This window comes from Pyrgilauda ruficollis, unplaced genomic scaffold (genome assembly GCF_017590135.1).
Source record: "Pyrgilauda ruficollis isolate IOZ18807 unplaced genomic scaffold, ASM1759013v1 scaffold1, whole genome shotgun sequence".
NCBI classification, from domain to species: Eukaryota; Metazoa; Chordata; class Aves; order Passeriformes; family Passeridae; genus Pyrgilauda; species Pyrgilauda ruficollis.
The window spans coordinates 21,472,360-21,488,735 of NW_024508100.1; the positions used below are offsets into that span (position 1 = coordinate 21,472,360).

At 40.0% G+C, this 16,376-nt stretch overlaps 1 protein-coding gene across 1 annotated transcript in view; it reads right to left on the reverse strand.

The window, feature by feature from the left end:
* USP46 (ubiquitin specific peptidase 46) overlaps window positions 1–11,338 on the reverse strand; it is a 33,933-nt gene extending 22,595 nt beyond the window's left edge. The window contains exon 1 of the mRNA XM_041478941.1: window positions 10,788–11,338. Coding sequence (XP_041334875.1) covers window positions 10,788–10,823 — 36 coding nt within the window. The 5' untranslated portion in view covers window positions 10,824–11,338. The remainder of the gene's footprint in view (window positions 1–10,787) is intronic.
* Between the last annotated feature and the right edge of the window lie 5,038 nt (window positions 11,339–16,376).

Here is a 16,376-nt window from a genome sequence, read left to right on the forward strand (position 1 = left end):
ATTCAACAGAGATGACAGTGTGATAATTATGTAAGTCTCATACAAAGATTAGTTTCATTGCTTGGAAAGTCAGCCTTGCCAAAGATGCACATATTCAGCAAAGCATTCCAAGATGGAAAAAACTGATAAATATTTGCCTATCTGATATTAGCAGTGAAGCAAACAGCCACTGTTACCCTCAAAACCTTGTCTGATACAAGAGAATCATGACTACAGAAGATTAATGCATCTTCTGAGGAAAAACATCTTCATATTAATACTCATTGTACAGTGTTCAGATCAAAGCAAAGGTTTTCTTTGAATTCGCTTTGAACACTACAATTGAGTTCCCTGAAAGAAAAATGAAATGGGTGTTTGTCCAGTTTTGTAGGAAGTATTCTCCACACCGAAATAAATTCTCCCTCTACAGTTCATGGAAAATATTATCTCTAAAAAGTAACCTCCTACACTTTCATAAAACTACAGGTTAGTGTATATGATGCAAGTGCTCTGCTAACTAGTTGCTCCTACATTACTCATTTGCCTTTCCTCCAGGGCCAGGATTTCTTACTTCAGAGGATGCCAGATGGTTGGACAAACCCTTTCTTATAAATATTGTGAGAAAGAGCAAGAATCACGATTTACCAAACAAAATTATCACTGAAAACCAAACAAATTCATGATATATACTAACCAATCTTCATATAAAAACTCTCCATTGCATGGAAATTTCCAAAGTACCTGCTGTTGAAAAAAACCACATGCTTAGTAACATCTCATCATGGAGCTTTTTTACCTCTCCAGGTAAATCCAGGCCTTGGCTGTTGTAAATATCAAATAAAGTACAGTGTAACAGTGACAACAAAACAGTGAGGCTAAATTCAATCTTTGAGTAAATTCTCAGACTTCATTAGGAGTAGAGCCCTCTTGTATCAAAGGCAATTTCAGTCTGATTTTTATTTATTCTGAGGTCTCCAAAAAGTTACTCTTAAATCCATGGAAAAAGAAGTCTAGGAAAAGAGGCACAGAGACCTGATGCTTCAAAGAAGGATATATTCCTTATAAGGAGAAAAAACCTAGACAGGCCACTTGGTAAAACTCAAACCACGACACATTGCATATAAATTACTTGTTTTGCATATGAAGTCTCCACAATAAGCAGTTGACACGAGGACAGAAGAAGGAAATTTTTCCAAGAAATTATACTAGAAATTGTACACCCAACCCAGGTTTAAACTGGAAAAAATATATTATTAGAGATGTGTTAAAGGTGGTTCAGAATTCAGTTTAAATCAACCATATAAAATGGAAAACATAGTTAGTCTACTGATGTTAATCTATAGCAAACATCAGCCATGACTATTTTCCCAGCATGTTTGTGTTTGTTCTCACTCCCAGCAAGTAATTTTGATTACTTCTACAGTGAAAACCTGCTCAGACATTTTAAAGCAACCACTCTCTATTGTTTTATAAAAGCTTCAGCTAGGAGAAATATCCTTCCACAGCTGAATCTACTGTAGTTCCACCAAAATAAGCAGGAACAGCAGTGTAGCTAGAAATGAGCCTGAAATGAGGAGAGGCTGCATAAGTCATTGAAGTGGGATTTGGGAGTATTAAATAACGTCATATCAGAGCACAGAGACAGTAAAGGAGGCTGGCTCCTTCTTAAAAGAATACACTAGTGAAGGAAATGCAGTGCAGTGACTGTGGTATGCAGACCTTATGAGAGTGAGAACCAGGTCAATGTGGAAACTCCTACTTCGCATTCTGTGGTGTTGGAATCTTGATTTCTCAGTTTTACCACTTAATTCAACAATTAGCATTCAGCCCTCATAAAAAGACATACAGCTGGAGACATAGCCAAGCACAGGTCAACTCAGGCCAAGATTTTTGCCACAGCATGGCTCCAAAAACATTCAGCCCATATGACCTATATTTTTTCCTCTTGTTATTTTGTCCTGAACTGTCCAAAGAACAAGACTGCTGGTTTTCTTTTCCATTGAAATTTCTGAAAATGTTGCTAAGAGTTTCATTTGTGCTTTGGATCACATGAAACAGATTAGATAAAAAAACCCCTGCTGTTCCTTTACACTTTAGCATATATTAAAATAAACCTTCAGGATAAAAAAGAAGTCATCAGATTAGTTCATTAAATCACATGTAGAAAAGTAATCTAAATACAATTATTCTATGGAGGATGAGGAATGGACAGGAGCCAAAATGAAAGAGTGCCAACAGAAGACAGCAAAGCAGAATAAACTTCGTGCTGTGACAGATATAAAAATGGCACTAACTTTCTAGAAATATACATGTGTTTAATTTAAAGTAAAAGAATGCAGTAAAGAAATTGGGACCCTTCATAAGCCACCTACCAGTTGGTATTACTAAATGAACAGAAACACTGTATGAAAATAAAAAAATAATTAAATTTTTTCTTGGTACTGAAAAATATGTCTGTACAAAGACCAAAAAACAGAAATAAGAAGAAATGTCTTGTTCACAAGAAAATCTAAAAAATCTAACAGAAAAACACATTAAAATTGTATAATTAAAACAGAAACTTAAATACACAAAGAGCAAGAGATAATGAAGGAAGATGGCTGGTCCATGACAAAGGGTTTCAGATCATATACATTTATAGAATAGATTTCTTTTTCTTAGTATTCAGGGAAAGTGAGAGCAACATGATAATTTCCTGAAGGAGGAAACTGAAGACTTAAGACAAACTAACGGTGATGTTTGGGCTGGTAGAAGAAAAATTAGAGTAAAAATAGAAATGGCTTCAGGGCTAGGCAGCCTGAGTTTAAGGATTTTGGAAGGCACAGCACATGGAAGGGAAGGAAAAAGGAAAATAAAGAAAGATGGAGAAGGCCTCCTGGCCAACAAATGGCAGTGATGGATAACTCAAAAGAGAGGAGGCAACTGTAAAATCCTGAAATTAGCTCCCAGAAGCAAGACAAAGAATCAAGAGTGAAAGGAGAACTAGCAATAGCACAGCATGCAGCATAGATGCAGCTGTTTTCAAAGACACATCACCTGTCCCCAGTGCTGGACTTTGGCTATCCTCAGGAACAATCTCAGCTTTCAGAGAGATATGGTGAGTAACTGAAATAGCTGAAGCAGCCTTCTTAAAAACTCATTGATATTAAATGCCAAATGTGGAGCCTTTCTGTAATTTTTTAAAGTGTAAGTCCTACAAGATGGTTGAGTTTAACCAAATTAGTTCTCTCTTCATTCTGTGAGGAAATGCTTTTTGTTCCTCCAGCAAAGCTATTTTTGCCACAAGAAGAAAGAGGAAAGAGATGATTCTATGAAAACACAGAGGGGATCATAGTAAACAGCAAAAGAACCTTGCCTGACTGAAAAAAACACTGTGTATTCAAATTGTTTTAGGAAAGATGATTTATCAAAATATATCCAAATAAATTATTTTTGCGTGTTTTTCCCAAAGAGTCTCCTGATCATCAAAGCAAATTATAAGAGCTTGAAAGGAGAGGCCTAACCTTTTCTTTTGCTGGGTACACTAAGCTGTCTCTATTTACAGATCTAAGTATCACATATACCACAAATAACTTCAGCCCTATACTGTGCGGTTTCCAGGAAATGGATAAAAATTGCAAGACCTGAAATCCTGAACCACTTAAAACCTTGGGCAAAGTTTTTAAGATACTCAGTCTTACATAGCTGAGAAACTTGGTTTTCTCAAAGCACAAAGCAACCAAGTACTGCAAGTGAGGTTCTATTGAAGTGTTGCAAGTCCAGTGTCTATATCCATAAGTAATTTTAAAAAAATATTGACCTTTAAACTTTCCAAGATTAGACAGCATTTACCGAGCTGCAACTCAATATTCTCTTGTGAGTCTTTCTGTATCCCCAGCTTAATTGTTCTTGCATTAGTGGCACCCAGGCTTTTACTGGAGGAAGCAGCAAAACCATTGGTTTTGACCAGTTTCCTCCTTCAAAATGCATAGCCTCAAGATGGCTTCATTAGTCAAAATAAAATTAAGATTTGCTTACAAACTATTAACTTCTTCAGTAACATTTTTGTCTAGACCACCGAGACTGCACATGTGCTGCCTCAGAGCATTTTAAAAGCAAGGCACCTTCTAAACTTCATCACAGCTGCACCAGCTGGGATACTCTGACAACCTGGAGACAGAAGTAGGAATACATTCATTAAATCTCCATACAAGGTGAGTAATAAGGGCTGCAGCTATGTTGCAGGACAGGTTTAGAATTAAAAACTTTTTTTACAGTATTTTTCTTGTAGAGAAATCCCCTAAGGACCTGAGACAAGTGCAAGATTCTGCACATGAAGAGAAGAACTGCCATGTACAAAATGGGAAACAGCTGACTAAGGTAGTAATGTTTTAGAAAAGAAAGAAAGAAAGGGGAAGTCTCTGTGTAGTATAAGATGAATAAGCCACAGGTATGCAGTGTTATTTTAAAAAAATCCCCAAAACCACAACAACGAATGTTGACAACATAATCAATTCTTGCAGGTGGTATTCTACAAAGATCTTAAACTAACATTCCTATTTAACTTGTCAGTGGTAAGACATCTTACATCCAGATTTGGGTGCCTGGTTTCAAGGAAGATAAAGGTTACTGGAAAGAATCCAAAAGAAGTCAGTCAAAATGGAAGCCCCAACTCTAGAGAAAAGTGACCTATAAAAAAGGGTTGGATGGGGTTGTGTTGCATAAGACAGAAAAGGCTGCATAATTCAGGAAAGGGCACAATATTTTCAAGTCTATGGTTTGTTACAGAAAGGAACTAGTCTGTTCTTGGCCTCAGCAATGGACAGGATGAGAAGTACCAAGCTCAAATTAGTGTAATGTAGATTCCAGTAAGACATTAGGAAATGTGATGTAGTTCCTATCATTGGAAGTCTCTAATTTTGGCTGTCCGACATCAGAAATAACACAGGTTTACCATATTCGGTGGACAGTTGGAGGCTTTCTTGTCAGAGGATGCATTATATACAGTTGTTACAAGGCTATTAATTGTGAAATCAAAAAAATCAAATTAAATAACTGAAACATGCAATATCCAGTAATGGCTGGTTTGAAACCCTCAACCCCACAGCCTTTTCACAATGGCTGAGTATACCCAAACCATGCTTAGGGTGGAGTCCTGACAGTGGGGATGTTCTTCCCCAGAAGCACTGATATCCTGGGGTGTTAAGCACATAATGTATGTAATAAATGTATGTGAGTGTACCTACAAAACAGACAACCACGGACAGTTTAGGAGGCTAAAGGAAGGTCAGCAGAAGGGATTTGGCTGACTGCTTCTCTGACTGGCCAGAACTTAGACTCCACAGACTCTTCAAATGTGGCTCTTCAAATCCACCAGAACCTCACTTCCTGTGTGGCACTTGCCCACCACACACAGTTAATCAGGGTCCAGAGTCTGTTTTGAATGTCATCTCTTCCACAATTCAGATTCACTCAGCCTTGCTGAGCTATAAGGCTCCTTTACTGAGTTGTTTAGCATAACCACTGGTTTACTCTTAACTCAGCAATATGAAGCCAAAGACTTTGTGCATCTAAAAGAAACACACTGTACACTACATGTTGTGTTCATTAATTGTCCTTTTGTGCTTATTTTCCGAACAGCTAGTGAGTACATAATAACCACTTTAGCCATCAAAAGGTATTCATGAAAGGCAAGCCGCAACCATTACTCGAGGTGATACTTTGGGAATTATATATTAGGATGTTTCTCATTTTGCATATACTCCTCTATCCAATAAAAAAATATCTGTTGTGGACTTCCATTCATCTTTTGATGGAATGCACACTTTCTGTCTGTTAGTCCAGTACCCATTTGTCAGCCATACTCTCAAGTTTCTCATTACTTCAGAAAGTTATTACAATGATTACATTTAATATTCTCCATACTTTTCATATTTTTCTATATTTTCTATGTCATATTGAAATTGTGCATTCTTGAGACAATGCTTCTAAAACTGCATTGCTCGAGCTGTCTAATCTTATCAGATACAAAAATTTATTTTCCTTTATCTATCTAAATATGCCTTCAGATAACTATTTTTATTGTCTGGCATGTATTATTTTACCTTTATCTGTATTTATGGAAAGATATGTGAGACATGAAGAAATATACACTGCAGGTTGTCCAAATAAATAAATCCAATTGAAAATCATAGTGATCAATTCTGTAACCAAATAACATTCTTATTATTCCTGTATGAAACAGGATTTTAGTATTTTCACAGCATTAAAATTGTAGGTTGTTTTTTTTTTTTTGTATAAAGCCTTTTCCAAATCTGTTTGTAGTTTGAGTCTTCATTCTGCCAATGCCCTATATTCAAACAAATGCTGCAATTAGTCTCTAAAATCATGCTATTAAATAAACAAAAAAAAAAATCCAACATTTATTCTTATTTGTTTCCTGAATGTAGAGTCTCCTAGGCTTGTTTTTTCTCGACAACCAGTTTCTAGGATTGTTAGAAACTGTTTGTTTGCTTGTTTGTTTATTTTTAAATGAAAGCTGCAATTCACAGGTGTTCACATAACTCCTGATGAATTGTGTGAATGTTTTCATGCAGAAAACCAGCTATTTTTCTCAAACTCATAGCTATGAGACTATGAGAAGAAAAAGTAACATGAAACTCCAAAATTAATCCAAGGAACTGCAACTTTTATTCCAAAATATCCTTTATTCCAAAGGATAGCTATACAACAACTACCGGGAGTAACTATGAGGTATCTCAGATAATACCTTGTATCATAGAAATCTGAATGTGTTTAGATTATACTGTTCATTAATTGTCAGAACACTATGAAGTTCTAATTGGAATATTTGAAATACTATTACAAAATTATGAAAGGGAGGGAATTAATATTTGTTCTCAACAGAATTGTAAAAGAAAGAAATATGATTCACAGAGCTTGTTAGCCAGATCAGTATAAATGTATGTCAATACATTCTGAAATGGTTAGATGTCCTTCACTGCACATAACAGTAATATCCCTAGGACACAGCTGCAGCATGAGCTTAACTCAGAACTCCAGGCTTTACCTAAAGCTCATCAACAGAGAAACACACTGCAGAGGATTTCAGTAAGCATGAAATGCCAGCATGCCTGTCTACCTTTGAACCAGGATTTGGTACTTGACTCCTTGGGTTATTCCACAGAAACAACAAGCAAAGAGAATTACAGCCTCGTAGGAGCCACGCCACATCCCTATTTGGTGCCTGCAGTCCGCCAGTGCTAGGAGGGAATACAAGGTATTCCCTCAAAGAGAGTTTTTTCAATGTATCCTATGCTTCTTCACATCTGTTGTACCTGTCCTACATAAAAGATGAGAACTTGTATACACTGTATACATTGTATACATCCCTCAGTGGTGAAAATAGTGTGCAGAGTGACTGAGCTTTCACAGGGGCTGACACAGGGGCAGGTAAGGTGAACATCCTGCAGACTACACCTCCCTTCTCAGGGAACATGGCCATCATGGCCACATAAGAATCCAACGGATTCCTTCAGGCACACTTGCCTTCATCCCCTCCCCCCATTCAGAACAAGTTTTAGCTCTTAATTCTCATTAAGCAAATCAGTGAATAATAACTAGAACCATTGCTATTATTATAACATAGGGGACAAAACTGCTAAAAGACAATAGAGGAATTTTGTTTAATTCTAGAAAGTTGTGCATTTAAATATTTACTACAAGTAAATGTGCCAAGTGGAAACTACCCCTGCCAAATATTTGTTTCTTACTGGCTAGCTCCTACTGTGTCTGTCTCAGCATGTGAGAGCTTATCCAGTGGATATATAGTACTAAGTATCTTTTGCAAAAGAGTTAAATACTGTCCCTGTCTTTCTTGCTTTACTACACTTGCTTTGATCCTTCCTGAAAAGACTAACAATATCTACCATCTTTAGGAGATCAAAATTACAACCCAAGATATCAAATACCAGGCAGTCAACTTAATAGCAAACATACATCCAAAAATGCTGGCTAGCCAGGTTTTTCAATTAATTCAGTTAAATTTCAGTAATATTTTTCCATTCAGGACATGAGAGCAAACATTGGACAAACACACACAAAAAAAAACATTGTCAAGAAAGGACTATCATTGAGAACACAATCTAAGTGGCATTCAGGGAAGGACAAGTACTTCAGGACCAATTGCTGCCTCTGTCTCTCTTGCTCTACTCCCCCCACTTCCTCTAAAAATCAACCAGACATCATTGGTTGGATTTTGGGTTTGTTTTTTTTTTTCAAAAAAATGAAAAACCCTCTTTGAACACTCTAAAGTAGAATGGGAAAAAATGAAGACCACAAGCCTCCTTTTTTAATTACTGAGTTTAACTAGGTTAAAAAATTTAGAAACCTACTATTTTATAGCATTATATAGAAAAACATATTATATTACCTAAGAGCTACACAGCTATTTCTTAGTCCCCAGCTTGTCAGTAGCTCAGTTTTCAAGCACTATGTTATAGCGCAGGAACAACGTCTGGGATTCAGCATCTCAGCATCTTTCTAGATATATTTCTACAGATGTCCTAAATCAAACTAGCACTGCAAATACTTAAGTTTTTAAAAGGCAAATGTTAACTGTTATACCTCTAGCCATCTGGAAGGTTGTCATAGCTCCTACAGATCACTGAGTTCAAGTCCATCACCTCATCACAGTGGACACTTTTGGAGGAGCCATAATGCAATGTTGCCAACACTTGCAAGAGTTTGTATTTCTCTTACAGCCCCAGATTCCTGTAGCTCTCTAAAACTCCATTGTTTTTGCCTAAAAGAACTTCCAGTCCCTGAGGGTGATCCAGAAAAAACTAAATGTGACCAACACAACATGGCATCTCTAAAAGCTAAGACCTCAAGGAATATGTAGCCTGAAAACATCAGTAACATTAAACTGACTGCACCTTCTGCCACAGTACCATCAGCTAGAATTGTCTTAAGTATGAATCCTTGTATGCCTTTTCTGCTTGGGGCTCTCCTTCTTCCCTTTGGCCTCTCCATCTCTCAGATGCTACTTTTGCAGGATATACTGGCAATGACAGCTGAGCAGCACACCACTGCAACAACCTCATCAGTTCTGCTGTGAATCTGTTCAGTCTTTGGGAGAAGCGTGCTGCATGCAAGTGCATCTTTCTGAAGCACATGAAAAAAATCAGAGTTCCTAGTAGTTTATGCCAAGGTCTTACCTAGGAGTGTCCAGCTCCCCTTCATGCAGTGCTCTTTTACACAGTTTGCAAGGCATCACATCCACCATTAATCAGCAGTAAAAACTGGAGCCTGACTCAGAGAGAAGGTAAGTACACCTAGGTTTTCTCCTCAGTCCTGTACCATTTCCTGAACCTATCTTTGCAGAATTTGTGGCTCACTGGACTGGAAATCATTAAGAACAATGAGAAGTTCAGAGAACTAGTTACTGTTGGTGAAAAAAGGTGAGCACTCAGGTTATTATTACCAAATCTGGATTTTGTATTAATTCTTTTAAGCCCAGAATGGACACACCCTCTCTGCATTTCAGAGCAGGCATTTCAAAGGGAGGGCTGAGGTTCAAATCAAACCTAAGCATGGGATTTCACAGGCATCTCATTTGCAACAAAAGAGCAATCCCACTTAAGTGGAAGTGCCGACACGTGGAAGGGGAGCAGGTTTGCAATCTGCACTCCCTCACTGAGACCCCACAGGAGCCAGGCCTTTGGGGCTGTGCCCACTGCCTTACCCTAGAGACAGGCTCCATTCTCCAGGGCAGATGAATGGTATGTGTGGCATCAGCAGCACAAGGCATGCTGGGGCACCACATGGAGGGAAGCTGGCAACTGTGTGTAGCTGCTCTTGAAGAACCTGGAAATAAGGGTGAAAAATACAGACTAAAAAACCAAAATGAACAAAAATAGGATTCACTTCTGTTTGCACTGGGATGCTTAGCATGCAACCATTTATTTGGCAAGTTTGCTACAGTCTCACTGTATTAAAAAGTCTTTGACAGAGTTTGAGCTTTTCCTCCTCCTGCCAAGAAGTTTCAAAACCTAAACCAAATTAGGTGCTCCAAGTTTGTTAGAATTAAAATTAAACCAAAACACAATGCAGAAAGCATTGTTTCAACCGTTCCATGGGGAGAAAAGTAGCAAAGAGAACATAACAAAAACACAAACGTTTCCTTATTCCTTCCTAATTGCCTAATTGGTTTTGAGAAAGCTAAGTGATTCAAGAGTACTTTACAAACACCAGTTCTCTTCGAGCAGCATGCAGTGCAAGTTAAACCCTGTTAGCTCTAAAGCCAAGACTTCCTAGAACAGGCACCTAGCGTCGGGATCCAAAAGAGTGTTATTAGGCATCTAAACATCCTTCTTTTCTGTGTAATCTGAGGAGCTCCTGGCCCTAGGAGACCACAGGGTGCGTGCCTGAGGGGGTTAAACAGGGTCACTGATTTAATGTGGATTCAGAACCCAACTTTGGTCCTTTCGCAGTATTAGGGCAGGAGGAAGAGCAGGCGGAGGAAGGGCGGGCCACGGCTCCGTCTGCAACGCGCCTCGGCCGGGGTCAGACCCGCTCCGGGGGGCCTCGCACCGGTTCTGCATCTCAGTCCCTCCCCGGCCCACGCCCGGGCTGCTCCAGGAAAACTCCTCGGGACATCGTCACTCTCCGTCGGCCAACTCCATCCCAGGCACTTCCCGGCGCAGCCTGCCCGGCTCCCCCGCCGCTGGGGCAAGGGACGGAGTCGCGCGGTTGGGCTGAGCCCGGGGGCAGCCCCCAGCCGGCCCCCGCAGGGGCTGCCGCGCCGCCCGCCCCCCGCCAGCACTCACCATATTACAGATGGAGGCGATGTTTCTGACAGTCATTAGTCTAAAGGTTGCAGCGATCCCACACCGCCATCTTTATAAGGTGAAAACAGCCCCGCTCATGGTGGGAAGAGCGCAGGAAGGGATAGGGGGCGGCGGCGGCTCCTGCTCCGGGGCTGGGATAAAAGCAAGAGGAGGGGACTGCACCGGCACCCTTTGCGCCCGCAGAACAGCGAGAAGGACGGACCTTCCCGGCCTCCCTCCTCCGGGCGAGTGACCGGGAGCTTCAGCAGCGCGGGGAGAGCGGCCGCATCTCCGCTCCTTCCGCCTGTGCCTGTCGCACGGTCCGCAGGGCCCCGGGCTCCCGCTGGAGCGCTCAGCCGCGCCTCTGCGCCAGCCGGCACCGCGCTAATCTCTCCCTTCCTCCTCCTCCTCCTCTTCCTCCTCTCCCGGCGGCTGCCGTTGCCGCTCGCCGCTCCATCGCAGCGCCGCGCCCGCTGATCCGCTCTGACAGCGCCGGGGAAGGGAAGGGAAGGGAAGGGAAGGTCAGAGGCAGTGCCCGGCACGGGGCACCCCGCGGGCCCGGCGGGGCGGCCGCCGCCGCAGCCAATGCGCTGCGGGACCGGGGGGGCGCGGGGCGCTGCGCCGGCCGCCCCTCCGGAGCGGCCAGGAGCGTGGGCTTTAATCGTGGGCCTGGAACGGCCACGAGGCTGAGAAACCCGGCCTCGGTGCGTACACAACCATGCCGGCAGGCAGCGGGGTGAAGGACAGGAAGGCAGAGCGCGGGCAGGAGGACGTGGATGTGGGGCAGGAACAGCGGCACTGTGCTGTAGGACATGCTCGCCCCACCTAATTAGGAGGTACACTGGAGCCCAAGCACTTGCAAAATCCAGAACAGTAGGCTGGAATGTAATTTACTGCCCTCAGTTGTTGCATTGCCATTCATGCAGATAATATTTATCTTCACAAGTGCTGTTTTGGGACTGTGTCCCACACCATGTGTGCAAGTGCTCACTCACAAATTCACAACGTGTAGCATTTATACAACACGGCTAATGTAATAATCTCAGTTTCTCTTCAAACACAAGCAAGTTGAGGCCCATGCCTTTCTCCAAGGCAGAACATTGTAAGTATATTAAATTTACACACGTGATAATAGGCACAGGGTTGTTAAATAGCTAACTGGAGGTCACAGCAAGTGTCTGGGAGAAGCAAGAACAGAGTTCAGCTAGGGCATTCCTCATCTTAGAATTCTCCTTTCCTTAGCAGATGTTTCTTTTTTTCAGCAAGAGCTTAAGGCCTGTCTATTGTTCCTCTGCTGTGCTGAGGAAATCATTCAAATGAAGAGAGAGCTACTAACATTTCTACAGAGACCTCTGCTCCAACAGCACCTGAAGTGTGACATGCTCATGCTTGGCTATGCCTTTCATTTCATGATGCTAGAATAAAATAATTGCAGCCTATAGAGCCTGGATCCACAGGCTTTATTTACAGGAAACATTCTGAAGTCAGTATCTTTTTTTTTTTTTTTTTAATTATCATTTCAAACGAAGATCTATGATTACTTGTAAAAATCTGGCACCAGCAGTAACATCTAAAGATAAATTCCTGCCCTGAGAATACTGTTAGGTAAGTGGCCTTAATCCAGCTCACTGTGGACAAGTACCCACTTTATAAAAATGGTATCAAAATTGGCATTAGTTGGTATCCTGCTGACAGTTTCAGCAAAGAAACTCAAAACAGAGTTGTCACAGAGACAGAATTTTCTTTCCTCCTTAAGCTGGATTAGTTATATTAAATCATTGCAGACATTCAACATAGAGGATGGAGAAAGGTTTTTGGACATAATAGAGTGAAGTCCTCAGGGCCGCTAAACTGCTTCATAAATCCACAAATCACTATGCAAAAGAGTCATTAAATAACATCACTGAGAAAAAAAAAATCTTTGGTATAATTCTCTTAAGTTCATGCTCTTATATTATGTGTGAATTTGATCCCAAGTGTTTAATTTGCTTAAACTCAGAGGACTGGATTACACATAATATGACAGGTTTTCTCAACATAACCAGGGAAAATGGGAGTTAAGCCAACAAGTCAGGACTGCAGCAATCAAGGTCTGATTAGTTTTCAGTGCATTTCTAAGTAGCCTGCAGAGACTGGACAGTACTGCACCATCCCTGGTTTTCGAACTGATGCCTGTTATTACACAAGCCTGATCATGTATTCTTCGGAATAAGCCTGCTTATTCCAATTTACTGTGGAGAATCATAATTGCTATCAGTGAAAAGTTATGGATCAAACAAATGGGTTTGAAAGGTAATTAAAAATTTAAATGACACAAAATGCAATATCTAATAAAGCCATTTGCCTCACATATATCGTAATGTCAATAACCTTATTTCCATAACACAAACCCCAGAGAAATCACAGAAAGTGTGAAAGCAAAAAAGAAAAAAGTGGTATTTCCATACTTCTGTTTTTCTTAAATGCCAATCACTTGACTTCAGGGTAAGTTTTCTGTTTATTAAATGTTTTTGACACAAAATTAAATTGCTACTCATTAAGCACTGATTGGTTGTTCAAGGGAATATTTGTAAACATGCACACACATCATTCTTTGAAGAATTCAGTATCATGTTCCTTAATGCTAATATAAATACTTTCATTTAAAGATGGTCACATTTCCTGTTTCTGAAGATAAGTAATAAAAATAGAGAATAATATATAAGTGTTTATCTGTCAGTTTGACAATAGTCTAGCACTGTCTTTTTTGCTCTTCAAACATATCAAAACAGGAAAGAAGAAAGAAACTTTCATGCTGGAAATGGACTGGTGTCTGTTTTTGTTTTCTTCTGCTGTTGTCATTTTCAGGAATAGAAACTTTATTCCTGTAGCTGTTTGAAGATAAAAAAAGTGCTAAGCAATGCAACAGATACTAGTTACAAACTTTATAGGAATTGTATAAATAAAGAACAGTGCACAATTGTTTCCACTCCAAAGCATTGCCCTATCTCCTTACAACAAACAACCAACCCTGTGTTTCTTCTGAGTGTTAGACAAAGAGAAGGAAAACAAAGGACTATTTATAACCTAAGAGTGCTTATATAATTTATGTTGAAAGGTCAAAAAATACCTCCTGTGTTTAATTTTAGATCTGTCTTGGTGTCATCTGGTTTTACACTTGAACATTTCTATTTCTCTACATAAAATATGGACCTATTGTAAATATCCACCTTGGCTAGCAGAGGCGTGGATTTCCATAACATTTTCCATCAGACTTTTCAGAGTATTTTGCAAGCATTCACTCAGAGTTGTCAAATTATTTGGTGGCAAGTTAATATTAGCTTATTTTACAAAGCAAGAAAATTGCCAGCAGAAATTTAGTGACTTGTCCAAAGTTAACACAGGAAAGTTGGTAGCAAATTTGAGACTAGGATATCTGTTCATTCTGTGCTACAAAGAGGATATTGCACTTCCTCTCCAGAAATCTTGTAAAATTCCACAGAGGGTTCATTTATGTTTTTCTTGTAATAAGCTTGGATCCAGAAGTGGGTAATCATCAGTCAGTTTTGCTGAACAAATTTTTGGAACAGATCAAATTTAGGCTATATTTCCAACCAATTAAAAGGTCATTTTAATGGAAAAGGGAGTTAAAACAATACTAAGGTTTTCTGAAAGCATGGAAAATATATAAGAATTATGAGAGAATTCAGATATCTGAAATACTTGCAGTGCTGACAATGTAGGTTTAGAATTTTACAAATTTTAAAATATGTTTTGTATCAAATTTTAAGTTATGTTCTAGCAAAAAATAGCAAAATATCTTTAACAAAATGGCAAATGTGTAGACACAAGAATGAGAAATCAGGAATTTCCATGAAGTTTGGCCTCATTTCAGAACAGACTGGTGGATTTAGTACAATGCCAAATACCAGCTGCAGCCTATGGATTCAATCTGTGGCACATGGCTCATAGCAGGTCCATGGAAACCATTCCATCTGCACCTGAAGTTCTAATGGCAAGAGTGAGTCGTAGTCCATGAACAATTCATGGAAATCCATAGAAAATGTGGAGAGTATAAAACCAAATATCAACCCGACTTTGGAATTACTATTCTTCTTTAAGACTATCATCTTCAAAGCAACCCCCACCCAACATTTTGAAATTATCTGAGAAACTATTTCTCTTGATTCAAAATACTGTAAAACTTCATGTTTTGGTGACAGTATGACTTGTCAGGATTCTAAAGATAAAGCATGGAAATAAAACTGCATTAAATTGATCCCTGAATCTTGCCTACCTTTTGCTAGTTTAAGCATTTTACTAGTTGGCAAGTAGAGAATACCATCTCTTCATTTTTCTCAGAAATGACTACTATACAGAAGAAAACAAAACACATTTACAGCATCTTGTGGAATCCTCTGACTCCTCCCCCTCAGGGAAATCCCCAGAGCCTTGCCTTGGAAGAATACATCATAGAGTTTTTCCTACCTAAGCTGATAAAGAGGACTCAACCCATGATGCTCTACAGAACCACTGCCAATCTATTTTAGATTGGTCCCATTGCCCAGCTGACACTGCCCACCCCGATTATTCACCCCTCACCCCCTACAGGTTGCTGCCCTTTGCCCATCCCTGTGCCCATCCCTGTGCCCATCCCTGTGCCCTCAGGTCACTGGTCACTGACCCCATACTCAAGTATGGGGTCTGTGTTTTGTCTCTGGTCGCTCTGGCGGGGTGGGTGCAGTAAACCCTCACTGCAATATACCATGCAAAGACCCTTCCTGTCTTCGCTCCACTGAGATATCTGTGGTGTGTGTGTGTGCATGGACTTGAAATTGCTGTTCTTGTGGCCTTACTCTTAGCAGCTTCAAAGACTCTGAGACACCTCAAAGAAGGTTGCAGCATTTCTACCACCCTGCCACGCTGCAACAGCATCTGACATCATCTTTTTTTGGCCAGACATGAGATCTAAAAGCCCAAAGGCAGCAGAATAAGGCAGATGCAAGTACATTGATGTCAGTGTACCAAAAGCTGAGTAGATATAAGGGGTCTAAAAGTTCTCCAGTGAAAGCCATTCCATTCCATTCTATGAAGAAGCTGTTAAAGCCTCTGCAGCCAGTCCAGTGTGGATCATGGCCTGGAGCTGTGATTATCTCATTGTACCTTACTCCTGCCCTTTTCCTTCTGCTTGAGTTTCAAATTCACTGTGTTAAGAGCTTGCAACAGTGACAATAATAGAACTTCAGTGTACTGCTTCATCAGTTTAAATAATACTAACCTTCCCCACACTCACTACTCAAGTATAAACATTCCCACCTTTCCAGAAGGAAGACTCTTGGAGAATGGCCTCTTCATCAGGTATACTATTCAGCAAGGGAGCTCACTAGCAAACTTTACTGGCATTTTTCTTACCTATACAAAATGTGCTTTCAGGTGGAAAAATACTATTTAAATTCTAATCATACATATTGGCTGGAAAGAATTAACCAAAAATTTTAACCATGGAAGTAATTTATCAAACAAAAAGAGACTCACTGAGCAAAAAAAAAAAAAAAAAAAAAAAAAAAAAAAAAAAAAAAAAAAAAAAAAAAAAAAAAAAAAAAAGGGTTT